The 14,874-nt window shown below is 34.8% G+C and overlaps 1 protein-coding gene across 2 annotated transcripts in view; it reads right to left on the bottom strand.

Annotated features, from left to right (window-relative positions):
• Nucleotides 1–14,874, bottom strand: part of LOC130894920 (extended synaptotagmin-2) — a 130,701-nt gene that overhangs the window by 78,130 nt on the left and 37,697 nt on the right. For both annotated transcript variants that reach the window (XM_057801960.1, XM_057801961.1), the window contains exon 5: nt 13,608–13,684. In XM_057801960.1, the coding sequence (XP_057657943.1) occupies nt 13,608–13,684 (77 nt within the window). The remainder of the gene's footprint in view (nt 1–13,607; nt 13,685–14,874) is intronic.

The following is a 14,874-nucleotide window of genomic DNA, read 5'->3' on the forward strand; positions in this document are numbered from 1 at the left end:
AAAAACTTCGAATTTATGTATTGAAAATAGATTTTGCATAAATTCTCGCCTTTGTTGACAATATACAGAGTGAGTTTTATGTATGAAACGCCTCAATTGTCTAGGAAACGGCTTGTACGATTTTTATAAAGTTTTGTGTTGTCCTTTTTCCGGGAAAATAATGAACTTTGTTTTCCATTTAAAATGGATCACCCTGTATATTTTTCGCTTTTCGAAATCCTTAAGGAATACTTATTTTTTATAGAATGTTCCCCATACCTAAATGCCATAATTTCGGAGCCAAATATGGTTAATAAGGGGGGGTGTTTTAGTAATGCAAACCCTAAATCACGTTTTTTTTGCATGGAAATATGAGATTTCTATGCAGAAGCGTTGTCCTGCAAAAATAAAACACCTTTGGATGGCTTTCTGCGTCTTTTCACTTCAATTTTTTCCCGTAGGATGGTCAGTAGTGTCGAATAGTAATCTCCAGTTATTGTTCTACCCTTATCCAAAAAATCAATCATGATTATTCCATAGCAATGCCAAAAAAAACTGAAGCAAGAACTTTTCCAGCAGATTTTTTACACGAAGCTTCTTAGGTCTTGGAGAACCAGAGTGTCGCCATTCCATCGATTGTTGCTTTGCTTCTGGATCGTAGAAATGTACCCAATTCTCATCCATACCAACAATTCGGTTTAAGAAATCTACATCGTTTTCAAATCGAGCACAGATCGAACGCGATGCTTCTACCCTTGCACGCTTTTGGTCAACATCCAAACATTTGGAGATCCATTTTGCAGCAAGTTTTCTCATGTCCAAATTGACGTGAAGTATATAATAAACGCGTTCGTATGAAATATTCAGTGCTTCAGATATCTGTTTAGCCCAATTCGACGGTCTGATAAAATAATGTCATGAACTGTATCGATATTTTCGGGGACTGACACAGAAACTGGCCTTCCCGATCGGTCATCATCTTCAATGGAAAATTTACCTCTTTTAAAGCAGTCCAATGTTTTCACGGTCGCATACGAAGGACATTGATCACCAAGGGTATTAAGCATATCTTCGTAAATCTGCTTACCTCTTAACCCTTTTAAATACAGGTACTTGATGAAGGCTCGATACTCCAATTTTTCGATTTTCACAATTTCGGTGGACATCTTCTTTCTTTTAATTCATTGCGTAACTCTGGTTTACTTTTTTGAAGTCAAACTTTACACTGACACTTCTAATAAGTTATTGTTCGTTGCTATGGTAAAGCAACATTATGCATGGAACTGGTCTACGCTAACTATATATCAATACATCTTCGTATATGTATAGAGAATATCATATGAAAAATAATCAGTAATTCTTGAGGATTTCTAAAAACACAAAATATATAGAGTGATCCATTTGAAATAACAAAGGTCAATATTTTTCCGGAAAAAACAAAGATCTGACAACAATGTAAATACTGCCATAATACCATGCTTATCACAAAAATTTATAAAAATCGTTTCCGAGATAATTGAGGCGTTCCATACATAAATCTCACTCTGTATTATTGAATACAAAATTGATGAAATATTTTATAATTAATTGATTTAATGAAACAAAATATTTGAAAACTTTTAAAACAAGCTTTAAAATTTTACAGATATATACTAGAAACGATAGTGATATTCATTAAGAAAACAAAAACAACGGAAGAATTTGGTGATTGAATCAAAAAGATTTCATATATCAATTTGACGCTCAATGATCTATAATAAAAATACGTAGAGGGTCGTGTAGGTACGTCGTCGCCTAGCTTCTGGGAAATATAAAATTTTGATTTTTCGTCTCTTTATAATAGTATTTCTAATAGCACTGTCTTAATTTCACGATTTCTTGTAAAACGAAATATTCATAAGAGCCTTTACTTTTACGTACGGCACACATTACGAAGATGTATTGATATCTAATTAGCCTAGACCAGGCAGAATTCCCTTTATATCACCTAAGTAAATACTCGGATAGTGTCTTCTTCAAAAATTACGTCAAACTATACAGAAAAATTTATCAGAAGACAATAAAAGCTGCCAATGATATTTATTATAATAGGAGACTCACCAATTATCATATTGTTTCTAAAGAAACAGAAGTAAGGCTTCTTCATCAAGCATAATCTCTACTTCATCTGATAACCTCAATAATTCCTTTATGAATGTAGCCGAAAATTTATCAAATTTTATAACTCCTCATGATCCGCTTTTATATCTTCCTGATGCTAATGCAAGATTGGTCAAAAAGAGGCTTTTATCATTTCTGTTTAAATATACGACGATATATTGATATCTAATTAGCGTAGACCAGTTCCATGCATAAACAAAATATTGCGTTACCATAGCAACGAACAATAACTTATTAGAAGTGTCAGTGTAAAGTTTGAAAAAAAAGGATCCACCGAAAATGTGAAAATCGAAAAATTGGAGTATCGAGCCATCATCAAGTACCTGTATTTAAAAGGGTTAAGAGGTAAGCAGATTTACGAAGATATGCTTAATACCCTTGGTGATCAATGTCCCTGAACATATCGATGCAGTTCTTGACATGATTTTGTCAGACCGTCGAATTAAGCTAAAACGGATATTTCAGGAACTGAATATTTCATACGAACGCGTTCATTATATAATTCATGTCAATTTGAACATGAGAAAAATTGCTGCAAAATGGATCTCCAAATGTTTGGATGTTGAACAAAAGTGTGCAAGGGTAAAAGCATCGCGTTCGATCTGTACTCGATTTGAAAACGATGTATACTTCTTAAACCGAATTGTTACTATGGATGAGATTTAGGTACATTTCTACGATCGAGAAACAAAGCAACAATCGATGGAATGGCGACACTCTGGTTCTCCAAGACCTAAGAAGTTTCGTGTCCAAAAATCTGCTAGAAAAGTCCTTGCTTCAGTTTTTTGGGATTGCCATGGATTAATCATGATTGATTTTTTGGATAAGGGTAGAACAATAACTGGAGATTACTATTCGACATTACTGACCACTCTACGGGAAAAAATTAAAGAGAAAAGACGGAAGGTATACAAAGGTGTTTTGTTTTTACAGGACAACGCCCCTACACACAAATCTCATATTGCCATACAAAAAATTTGTGATTTAAAGTTTGAATTACTAGAACACCCCTTTATTCACCAGATTTGGCTTCGTCCGACTATCATCTCTTTCCTCAACTGAAAAAAGTTTAAAAGGTCGTAAATTTTCTTCTAACGAGGAGGTAATAAAAGCTGTGGAGGTCTGGTTTGCAGAGCAAGATAAAAAAATTTTTTTGAAAGGTCTAGAGACGTTGCAGGTTCGCTGTAATGAATGTATCCAATTAAGAGGAGAATATATTGAGCAATAAAATATTTTGAGATTGAAATTTTGTTGGGTTCTATAGTAGGCTAAGAATTTTATTTTTCAATATATCCTCGTATGTGACACTCGGTTTCGCGATCTTTCATTCTTTTTTTTCATTTTCATTTCCATTTGCCCATACATCTTCTGTAATTCTGTAATTCTACCTACACTATCGATTAGAAGCTTTTGCCCACCCCATTCCTTAAATTTCGAAAAACGCAATTTAAAAAAATTTCCCCCTCACACTCTTATTAAAAAGCGGTGTCTTACAAAATAAAAATACTAGTGCACGTTATTTGTTTATTATTCTTTATTGTGAATTATTTCTTAGGTGTTGATTGTAGTTCAGTCAAAGTCCGTACGATATTGAAAAGAAGATTTTAAAAAATATTAAAGAAAATGTAGTACATTCTGGCCAGCGCCTGATCGGCAGAAAGTTTATCTTCTAGTAAAACAAAACGATCTCAAGCATTCCACGAATCTGTGCAAAGAGTATTTGAAAGAATTGGAAAGGAAGAACGTACTGAAAGTAATGATATGGCCTTCACATTCGCCTGACCTCAACTCGATTGGGTTGTAGGAGAAATTGGGCAGAGAAGTCAGAAAGCACTTCACACCTTTGGAATATCATAGAAAACGAACGGAGCTATATAGACGGCAATCATTTGTCGAAATTTATAAAAAGGATGCCAAAACTGCGCACCGAAATAATAAAAGCGAAAGGAATTGACATCGATGGATCGAAAATTTTACAATGAGGAACTGTAATTTTGTGACAAATAAATGTCATAATCGATTGCACTGTTTTTGATTTGTTGTGTATCACGTAAACTAACAAAAAATTTCGACCGGTAGTGTAAAATAATAATCAATACGCATTATAATAAGTTAATACGTTGTTCAAGTGTAAATAATATCTTTATGTTTGATAAAACCAAACATTTAACCTATATAAATTTATCGTTACAAGGAAAAGACCAGACCATTACAAATATGTTAAGTGTAATTAAAGTATTGGAATTTAAACGTAGTTCTTGAGGAAAAGTCCGTCATTTAACGATAATAGTCCGGGAGCCAGGTGAAAATATAGTTAACTACTTCTTTTAGAAAGGTGTTATATGTCAGAGAGATATGTAATAAAGCCTAGTTTTCCTTCAGCTCACTACTGGCTGATTTTTTTTATATATCACAACAGTATATTAGCAATCAGCTTACAAATTTTCAGCTGGGAGGAAATGACTTAATTTCTTTTTTTATAATCATTCCTCCCACCGAGCCGCAGCTGACGTCCTCTAGTCTTTATGATACGGATGCATTCTATTAAGTGTCTCTTAAGAGGAACTTGGATGTGTGGACGGACGATGAAGTCATGGAATTGATTCATCTTTATGAGAAGCATCAGTTTTTATGGAATGTCCAACATATAATGTATAAAAATCGCGATAAAAAAATGCAGAACTTTGACGAAATCACAAAAAAATTCTAAAATTGTGACGGGAATGAAGTTTAGCGGAACATCCACAATTTACGAAACCAGTTTGGTATCTATCTTAATTAGGCTTGAGGAAGAACTGCATTTCTGTTTAAACACTAAATTTTAGTCTAATCTTATAAAGGAGCTTTACCAGCTCTAAAAATCAACATTGACTTAATACAACCTCAAATTTAATCAAGTTTCTTGGTCTACATATTGATGGTTCCCTTCAATAGTCGGTACATGTAGAAAAAAAACTTATTCTCTACTTATTTTGCGATTATATCTGTGCCTGAACAGCTCGATTCTCGTACTGCTTTAACAACTTATTACTCGTTGTTCGAATCGCGTATTCAGTAAGGTTTGCCTTTCTGGGGGTCTTGTAGTTTGCTCCTCTTCGAATTTATTTTTAAATTACAATAAAGATTTTCTTGTTATATTTTTGGTTTGAGCAGTAGAACGCATTTTAAAAAAACACACAATTCTAACTCTCCCTGCTCTTTTCATTTTAGAATCTATTTGTTTGGTTCGCAAACACTTTCACGTCTCAACTGAGAGATCCATTCATGCCTACAATACTAGAAGAAAGAATTTGAAAATTCTAACCACCGCCAAAAAATTATTCCATTAGCTACCTTCGGAATTTGGATTATTGTGTTATCTGTTGACTGAATTGCGTACCTACAATCTCTTAAAGTAAATATCTTTTTCTTGTTTAAATAACGATTTACGAGTAGAGGAGTATTCCAGAAAACTCCGTATCGTACCAGTTGAGGGAAACGTCTAGGGTTAGGTCTTGGTTAAACAAAGGTGCTTTGCGGCGTTTGTAAAGTCCTATCGCTTTTTTGAGGATGTGTTTTCAAAACCTACTTCTTGTTTCGTTAATAATTTATAGAAATACGAAATATGAGAATGTATTTGTAGATCGTATACTAAGTAATAAATATATCCGTATAACCCAATAAAATTTTTATGTGGACATTTTTCATTTATTCATATCGACTTTGGAGGAGAAGTTACACACTTTTTACTTTCGTTTTTTATACATACATTTTGTAAAATACGTGACTAATATCTTCATATCTCGTTCATTAAATGGAAAATACTACAGTTATGAGACATGATGAAAATAATTAGTATATAAGTCTATAGCAAAAATTAAACCCTTATGCAGTATGTCCAGAATTAAATATTATTATTAGAATAGAAGTCGTTTACAGAGTAGAAGGCACTTTCCAATATTTATTGCGGAATGTGGGAAAGGATGATAACGATTTGATTTTAATTAGCAAGTGATTGTGCCTTTTTTGCATTATAAAGTATTGAGCCCTTAACTAATTCTGAACGTGGAGTAGGATGATAAAGGTCGCGCTCCGAGTTTCTAAATGCAACGTTCTTTCTGAAGCGCGAAGAAAAGCGTGCTTACTAATTAAGCAAACGGATTCAAAAATGAAGAGTCAGAATTTTTAAACTTTTAAAGAAGTCCCTACAGTGAGACCTGACGTTTAGTACGGGTAAATATCTAACAGCTCTCTTTCGTAGTTTAAAGTTTCGCTCAACGTAAATATCTAACAGATCTTATAGTTTGAAGATTCGCTCAAATTGAGTCGCACCACACGCACCCGAGAAGGGAAGGGCATATCGGAAATGCGACTCAATAAGGGCATAATACACTGAAGCAGGTGGATAAATTCAGATATTTGGAAACTAATCATCTCAACGTATAACAGGTAGAACTACAGATTCAACGACGTCAATGGTGGTGTTATTTAATAAGGACGGAGAAGATTAGAATCGCAGCATGAGCTAATGGTGATTAGGTCACTAGATATGGTCCTATGAAGAGCCGAAAGATCAGTGTGTCTCCAAGAGAAACTAGTGTTGTCTGCATATATAGACATATTTTACCACTGATGTGTAGATAGGCGATGTCGTTTATAAACATAAGAAACAAAATGGGGCCTTGGGGCACTCCACATTCTATTGGCTTACAAGAAGACATTGTTGTATTAACTCTTACAAACTGACTTCTGTTGGGAAGGTATGATTCAAACCATGCGAAAGGTGTTCCCCTGAAAAATCGCAAAGTTTCAGTCCTTCTTCTTGTTTCAACATCAAATTTCCTCAATACCGAACTTGACAAATTCGAGGATAATTCAAGTGGTAAAAGACAAAAAGAAACCAGATGCAGATGTTCAACCACAATTTTCTAGAGAAGTAATAGCGGATATGATAGCTTCAAGTGACTTTTTGAGAGAAGAGGTTGCGAATTATCATGATGTGAAACAAACTTACAAACAAGAAGAAACACTTGTAAAGGAAAAGACCAAAATATTCGGAGGACTATTTTCTAAAAAGAAATCATCTGAAAAAGATTCTGAAACAAAATCTGGCGAGAAGAGCAATCCAAAACAAAAAGTAAAAAGAAAACGAAGAAAGGAAAATACTGAAAAAACCTGATAGCAAAGATTTCTCTAAGATATAAACCGACCGCTATCAAGAAGGTAAAAAATCAGAAGGAGAGAGTAGTAGTTTCTTTGGTCTGTTTTCAAAGAAAACTAAACCTCAAAAACAAGACAAGAACGTTGATGAACAATTAACACAACAGCTGGCATCTGAAGTCATTCAACATATGAAAGACAGTTCTAACTTTCTAAACACAGAAATCAAGTTATACCACGACATTCGCCCAGATTTTTTTGATAACTTACAGCCTGTTACTTTATCACCTATAAATATACCAGATACATCAAGACGCCATACCAAACAAGAATGATATTTAAAAATTAATTAGTGTAATCTCCACAATCTTCTTTATAAAAATTTGTTGAATCAAGTGATAAAAAATAAAGATACAGTCCACAAAAGACAATTTCTTAACACATAAATTTGTTGCAGTGGAGGAGGGAGACTACAGCATCATTTGTGCATTTGTTACTTAAAAACCCAAATTGATGGGTAGTATGTATTCTAAGATTCTTAGCCTACTATAGAATCAAACAAAATTTCGATGTCAAAATATTTTATTACTCAACATATTTTCCTCTTAATTGGATACATTTATTACAACGCACCTGCAACGTCTCTAGACCATTCAAAAAAAATGTTTTTTCTTGCTCTGCAAACTAGACCTCCACAGCTTTTATTACCTCCTCGTTGGAAGAAAATTTACGACCTTAAACTTTTTTTCAGTCGAGAAAAGAGATGATAGTCGGGCGGAACCAAATCTGTGAATAAGGGGGGTGTTCTAGTAATTCAAACCCTAATCACGAATTTTCTGCATTTCAACATGAGATTTGTGTGCAGGGGCGTTATCTTGCAAAAACAAAACACCTTTGGGTAGCTTTTCCCATCTTTTCTCTTTAATTTTTTCCCGTAGAGTGGTTAGTAATGTAGAATAGAAATCTATTGTTCTACCCATATCCAAAAAATTACTAATGATTACTCCATGGCAATCCCAAAAAACTGAAGCAAGAACTTTTCCAGCAGATTTTTGGACACGATACTTCTTAAGTCTTGGAGATCCAGAGTGTCGCCATTCCATCGATTGTTGCTTTGTTTCTCGATCGTAGAATTGTACCTAAATCTCATCCATAGTAACAATTCGGTTTAAAAAGTCTACATCGTTTTCAAATTGAGCACAGATCGAACGCGATGCTTCTACCCTTGCACGCTTTTGGTCAACATCCAAACATTTGGAGATCCATTTTGCAGCAATATTTCTCATATCCAAATTGATGTGAACTATATGATGAACGCGTTCGTATGAAATATTCAGTTCCTGAAATATCCGTTTTAGCCCAATTCGACGGTCTGATAAAATCATGTAATGAACTGCATCGATATTTTCGGGGACTGACACAGAAACTTGGCTTCCCGATCGGTCATCATCTTCAATAGAAAATTTACCTCTTTTGAAACTTGCAGTCCAATTTTTCACGACCGCATACGAAGGACATTGATCACCAAGGGTATTAAGCATATCTTCGTAAATCTGCTTACGTCTTAACCCTTTTAAATACAGGTACTTGATGATGGCTCGATACTCCTATTTTTCGTTTTTCACAATTTCGGTGGACATCTTTTTTCTTTTAATTTATTGCGTAAGTCTGGTTTACTTTTTTTTACGTCAAACTTTACACTGACACTTCTAATAAGTTATTGTTCGTTGCTATGGTAACGCAATATTTTGTTTATGCATGGAACTGGTCTAGGCTAACTAGATATCAATATATCGTCGTATATTTAAACAGAAATGATAAAAGCCTCTTTTTGACCAATCTTGCATTAGCATCAGGAAGATACAAAAGCGGATGATGAGATGGAGTTATAAAATTGGATAAATTTTTGGCTACATTCATAAAGGAATTATTGAGGTTATCAAGTGAAGTAGAGATTATGCTCAATGAAGAAGCCTTATTTCTGTTTCTTTGGAAACAATACGATAATTAGCGAGTCTCCTATTATAATAAATATCTTTGGCAGCTTTTATTGTCTTCTGATAAATTTTTCTGTATAGTTTGACGTAATTTTTGAAGAAGACACTATCCGAGTATTTTCTTAGGTGAGTTAAAGGGAATTCTGTCTATATGGTTGTAGGATGGACTGAGTAGCTCAACGGTTATGCAGCCCGGACAAAAGGAGGGGGGTCTCAGGCTAAGCTAGCACCCTGCCGGGGTTAAAAGTAACATACTGCTCACAGAACTGCAGGAACAGCCTCGGAAACCGATCAGAAGCATACAAAGACGACACACGCTACGTGTGTAATAAACGATCTGGGAGACGTAAACGTAAACATAACTTGCCTGCTGGAATATAACATCGTGGAATGGCAGGGACCAGGAGATTGTTAACGAAATGAAACAATATAAGATTGACATATGCGCTTTATCAGAAACGAAGAGGAAAGGGCAGGGCACATCAAGATATGATGATCACATCTTAGTCGACAGCGGAAGAGCTAAGCAAGAGTGGAAATTCTACTTCACGAGAAATAGGAACAATGTATAGAAAACATAGACTAAATTAACAACAGAATCCTGACAATATCTCTACAAATCAACTACATGCAGACCCACCTAATAAGCACATACGCTCCGGATATAAGTACACCCATAGAGGAGAGCGAAACATTTCACCAACACCTTCAAAATACTATAGACAAACAAAGCAGCACGGATAAAACCATTATACTCGGAGATCTGAACGCCAGAATAGGCAGGGAAGTAATTCGAAAAACGAACTTCTAAAATATGCCAGTCTCGAGTTAGGAAAATATTTAAAAATTCTCTATAACAAAATTTTAGAGACATCGGAAATACCTACGGAATGGCAAAAAGGTATAACTATTCCTATATTTAAGAAAGGACAGAAGACGCACCCAGACAACTACAGGGGCATAACGCTGCTGAAAACAAGCATGAAACTCTTCACAAGCATATTAAAGGAAAGGCTTGAAACACAAATAACGAACAGGAAAGAACAACAAGGTTTCATTATTAAACAAAAGAAAAATCGATCGAATTTAATACACCAGCCTATGTCTGCCTCATCGATTTGACCAAGGCATTTGATAGGGTCCGCCTCTCCGACATCATAAATATACTGATATCGAAAGAAACGCCAGATACCATAGTAAGAGAAGTGCGCAGTCTCAATACGAAAAACACGACCAAAATTAAGGCAGGAGGCACTTATATGGAAGAGATACCAACACCAGACAGGGCGACAGCCTCAGCCTGATGCCTGTTCAATCTCTTAATTGACAGAATTATAGAGGAAGTATCATCACTATATATGGAATACCGAATGGGACAGAATAAAATAATCAACATGGTATACTACGCCGACGAAGCAGCTATTTTCGCGGAAACGCAGGACGACCTACAGTACTGCAGTACTACACAAATTCTGCCAGATCAGCCAAGCGATGAACATGACTATATCCTTTGCTAAAGCTGGTAGTTTAGGACAAAATCATCGAACAAGTCCCACAATTTAAATACCTGGGTATGGACCTGTCGAGTTATCACGACCCAGTGAAGGACCTAAGAAGCTAGATCAACAAAGTGACTGCCATATCGGGCTGCTTAAGGCAAATAATATGGGCGAACAACGAATACATGCGAAAGGATAGTGAGGTTAGGATCTATAAGACTTGTATCAGGCCAATCATGACATACGGAATACAAACCAGAAGGAAACCAACAAAATGAAAAGCATGCTTCGGGTAGCCGATATGAAAATGCTCAGGACTGTAGTTGGAAAATCAAGAGTAGATCGAATCAGGAACAAAGACATCAGGGAACAATGTGGGGTGAAAGACATCGTAAGATGGGGGAGACAAAAAAAAAGATACTGGTACACCCACGTGAGAAGAATGGAAGAGAGTAGACTGCCACGCATCGTACTTGAAGCGAAACCAATAGGGGAAAGAGAACCCGGACGATCACCTAAGAGATGGATGGACAGCTGGCAGTCCACCTCCCAGGAACTGATACAGAGGAACCTGCAAAACTAACCGATCATGAGATCTTAAAAATGATAAAAAGAAGAAGATAAAGCGTTTATTTTGTTTATTTTTAATACGCCAAGATGTTCACCACCGATTTGGAACAATTCTTCCGAAACGGATTTGGAATTTAGATGAGACGAGTGTAAGCACTGTTCAATCGCAGTCAAAAATAGTTGCACCAAAAGAAATTAAACAACTAGGAAATACAACATCAGCCGAGAGAGGGGCCATTGTGAATATGAAGCAGCAGTTAATGCTAGTGGAATCTGTATTCCGCCAATGCTGATATTCCCCAGAGTTTTTTTTTAAAGACAGAATGCTATTTTGCGCACCTCCTGAAACGATCGGAGCTGCAGTTCCCATTGGCTGATCAAATGAACAGCTGTTCGTAAAATTCCTTGATAATTTTATTAAGCTTTGCAAAGGTTTAAAGAAAAAACGTGTTAAATTATTCTTAGACAATCACGATTCACATTTGTCCATTGATGTAGTCGAAAAAGCTTCTAAAATGCAGAAACCCTCGAAAAAGTACATTCGCTAGAAGAAGTACAGATGTAATCCAAAAGCAGCACTAGCCAGGAAAAATACAAAGAAAGGGAGAAAGACTGGAAAAACAATTATAGCAACCGACACATCAGGAAAGGATGAAATCAGAAGAAACATGAACAAAAATATAAAATCGGTAACAATTTGGGAAAAATTCAACTCCAAAAGTTTCGTCGTTCAAAGAAATTAAACTAAAAGTTGCAAAAAAAATAACAGGTAGTTGAGACCTCCTCCAAAAGTGAAAATAGCGTTCCCTATTGATGACGAAGATAGTGCAGATGAAGAGTGCTACTTTTGAGGAAATTCAATGAATGCTGATAAAGGTGATGAAAAATGGGCGTTGGGATCATAATTTATGCGCAGATATTGACGCCAAAAAGTGGAAGACCTATTGAGTGTGACTTTTGTTTAAAAAAAAGATTTTTATTATTTAAATGCAGAAGTTTTATAAAAGTAAAAACTTTGTGTTGTTTTTGAGTTCCTACAATTTGTTCTCAAGTTCTTAATAAACCCGTCTTTTAAATCTGTCATTTTTTTATTTTTTGGAGTTTACTCCTTAAGAATCGATTTGCATAAATAAGGGGCCCGGTATGAGAAAAATGTGAGGAGTAAAATCTATCCATGAATGACCTCGTTACGTTTTTGGTGCGCATCCTATGATGCGCAACTTTCTAATTTGTCAGTGTCAACATACTTATATTGCTGTCATTGTGAAGTTTTATTCTCATTGTGTTCCGCTAAAGTGAACTGAAAGTATTTTCAAATAACTATGGCAGAAAGAGGTGTAGATGATATTGCCGGAACATCTAACAAACACGTGGTTGCAAGGTACGTTATAATTCATGTATTATATGTATGAGCATGTGCAATTTGTATTTATTAAATATTTTAATAATTATCGATGTAGTTCATATAAATATATATTTGAAAACAACACATAAAATTAGATAATCAACCCAATATGAATTATCGAGCGCATCCACATAAAATAGAAAATTTCTAACCTAACCAAAAAATAATTTTCTTTCGAAAAGTTATTTTTTAGCTTATTTAAATAATTTTCATGTACTATTTATTATTGTATGTAAAAGATTTAGTGACATAATTATCTTTTTATAACCATTTTTATTAATTATTAAGATAATATTATATTTTAAATAAAAAATTAATTATAATAATTTAAAAAAAATGTTTATAAAAACCTTTTTTTATCAATTTTCTTAAAGTCGGTTAAAATTTTTATAATTATGCATTTATAAATTTTCTAATTTTTTTTTATATTTTTTGACTAGGAAAAAATCTAAACCTCCAAAAACTCCAGCCGAGAGACAGCGAGCTTACAGATTGAAAAAAAAATTAATGAAGGAAGCCCAAAATATTCTGGCAATCAACCAATCTTTTTTAAGTTAAATAAACTCTTTTTGCGTCTGGTTAGACTATCGAACTTAAGGAGTAAACTCCAGTCGAACGTCGGAGCTGACACACACACACAATTTTTTTCACTATCCGTTTCAAGGTACGAGAGGGTTGTTCCAAGGTACATAAACACATGTACTTTGGAATGCAATGTAAGCAATACAAAGCTTGTGTTACCCATTAAAATTCTTGTAATAATTATTTAAATTTTTTCTGAGTGGAAATTTCAAAAAAAATTTTCAAAGTACAACAGACTCCCATACTACTATTATTATTTATTATAAAATCACTTACAAAATGTCGAGATCCATGATGATTTCATTTCTATCGATGTTCTTATCATACACTTTGACTCCACCAATTCTAAACGGCTGGAATTAATTAATTATATATTAATTGAATATATTTTCAAATTTGACTTGAACTGACAAAAAATAAACAACATTTTTATGTATTCCGATAGGAATCTTGATTCTCCCCCCAACAGGCTCCTTTCGAGCTACAACAAGCATACTGAATATACTGTTCACACCATCACTACACCAACACTCGCGATTACTCTATTCTGAAGCACCTTTCTATAACTACATAGTCCAGTGATCACAGCTCCTGACACACGATAATTAGTTATGTCGCTGATTTTCTGGATTTAGGTAGTTCTTTAACGATACAGTGAAAGTTAACATCAAAATTTTGGCCGCTAAGCGATATATTTTTGTTTGAATTTTCAAAATTCCGAACTCGAATTTCGAAAAAAGTGGAAGGATCAAAAATGTAGTTTGAGAAATTTTCTACAAAAAAGGTTCCCTGTGATTTTTCCCTAAGAGCTGTTATTTCTTTGTAAAATGCGCTCAAACTTCGGGGTCGCATCTTTCTAAAAAGTTTTCACGCCACGTAAGTTCTGGGAGAGCTGAAAAAGAAACTGCCGTATCTCCTCGAAAACTCAACGGGACAAAAGAAAGTGCATTTTACTCATTAGAGTCTCTACTTCTCAACTGCATCTACAAAAAAAGACATAACTAATTGTCGTGAGTTTTGGGCTGTCCTCACTGGACTAAACCAAGTTATCGTCTTCAGAGATTGAAGATAACTGATAACTTTAATATGGTAACGCGCGTCAAACAGTGTAATCGCGAGTGTTGGTGTGGTGGTAGTGTAAACAGTGTGTTCATTATGAATATAGCCAACGGTTCCAGAAATTCAAATTTAGTCACTATAAACATGCCAACATTTGATACAATTTTCCATTCACCTGTGTTAAGCTCAGACTGGAGTGGCCATCAGTACATTGAGCGAATTATTTGTAACAGCTTCATTGGACCTGCTCCCCGAAGTAATGTTTGAGTTTCGAAATAAGGGGAAAGTTACAGGGAGCCAAATCTGGCGGAATGAATTTATGGTATATTATCATATTTATAAATCCATGTCCCGTCGCCAATAATAATGTGTTTGATGAATGTATGGCCATCAGCTACGTTGTTAAACTTATCCCGACATTGTTTTTGGACACAATTAGGGTTTTTGGTAGCTTCATAACCAAAACATTGACCAGAATATGTTG

Source organism: Diorhabda carinulata, chromosome 6, assembly GCF_026250575.1.
Source record: "Diorhabda carinulata isolate Delta chromosome 6, icDioCari1.1, whole genome shotgun sequence".
NCBI classification, from domain to species: Eukaryota; Metazoa; Arthropoda; class Insecta; order Coleoptera; family Chrysomelidae; genus Diorhabda; species Diorhabda carinulata.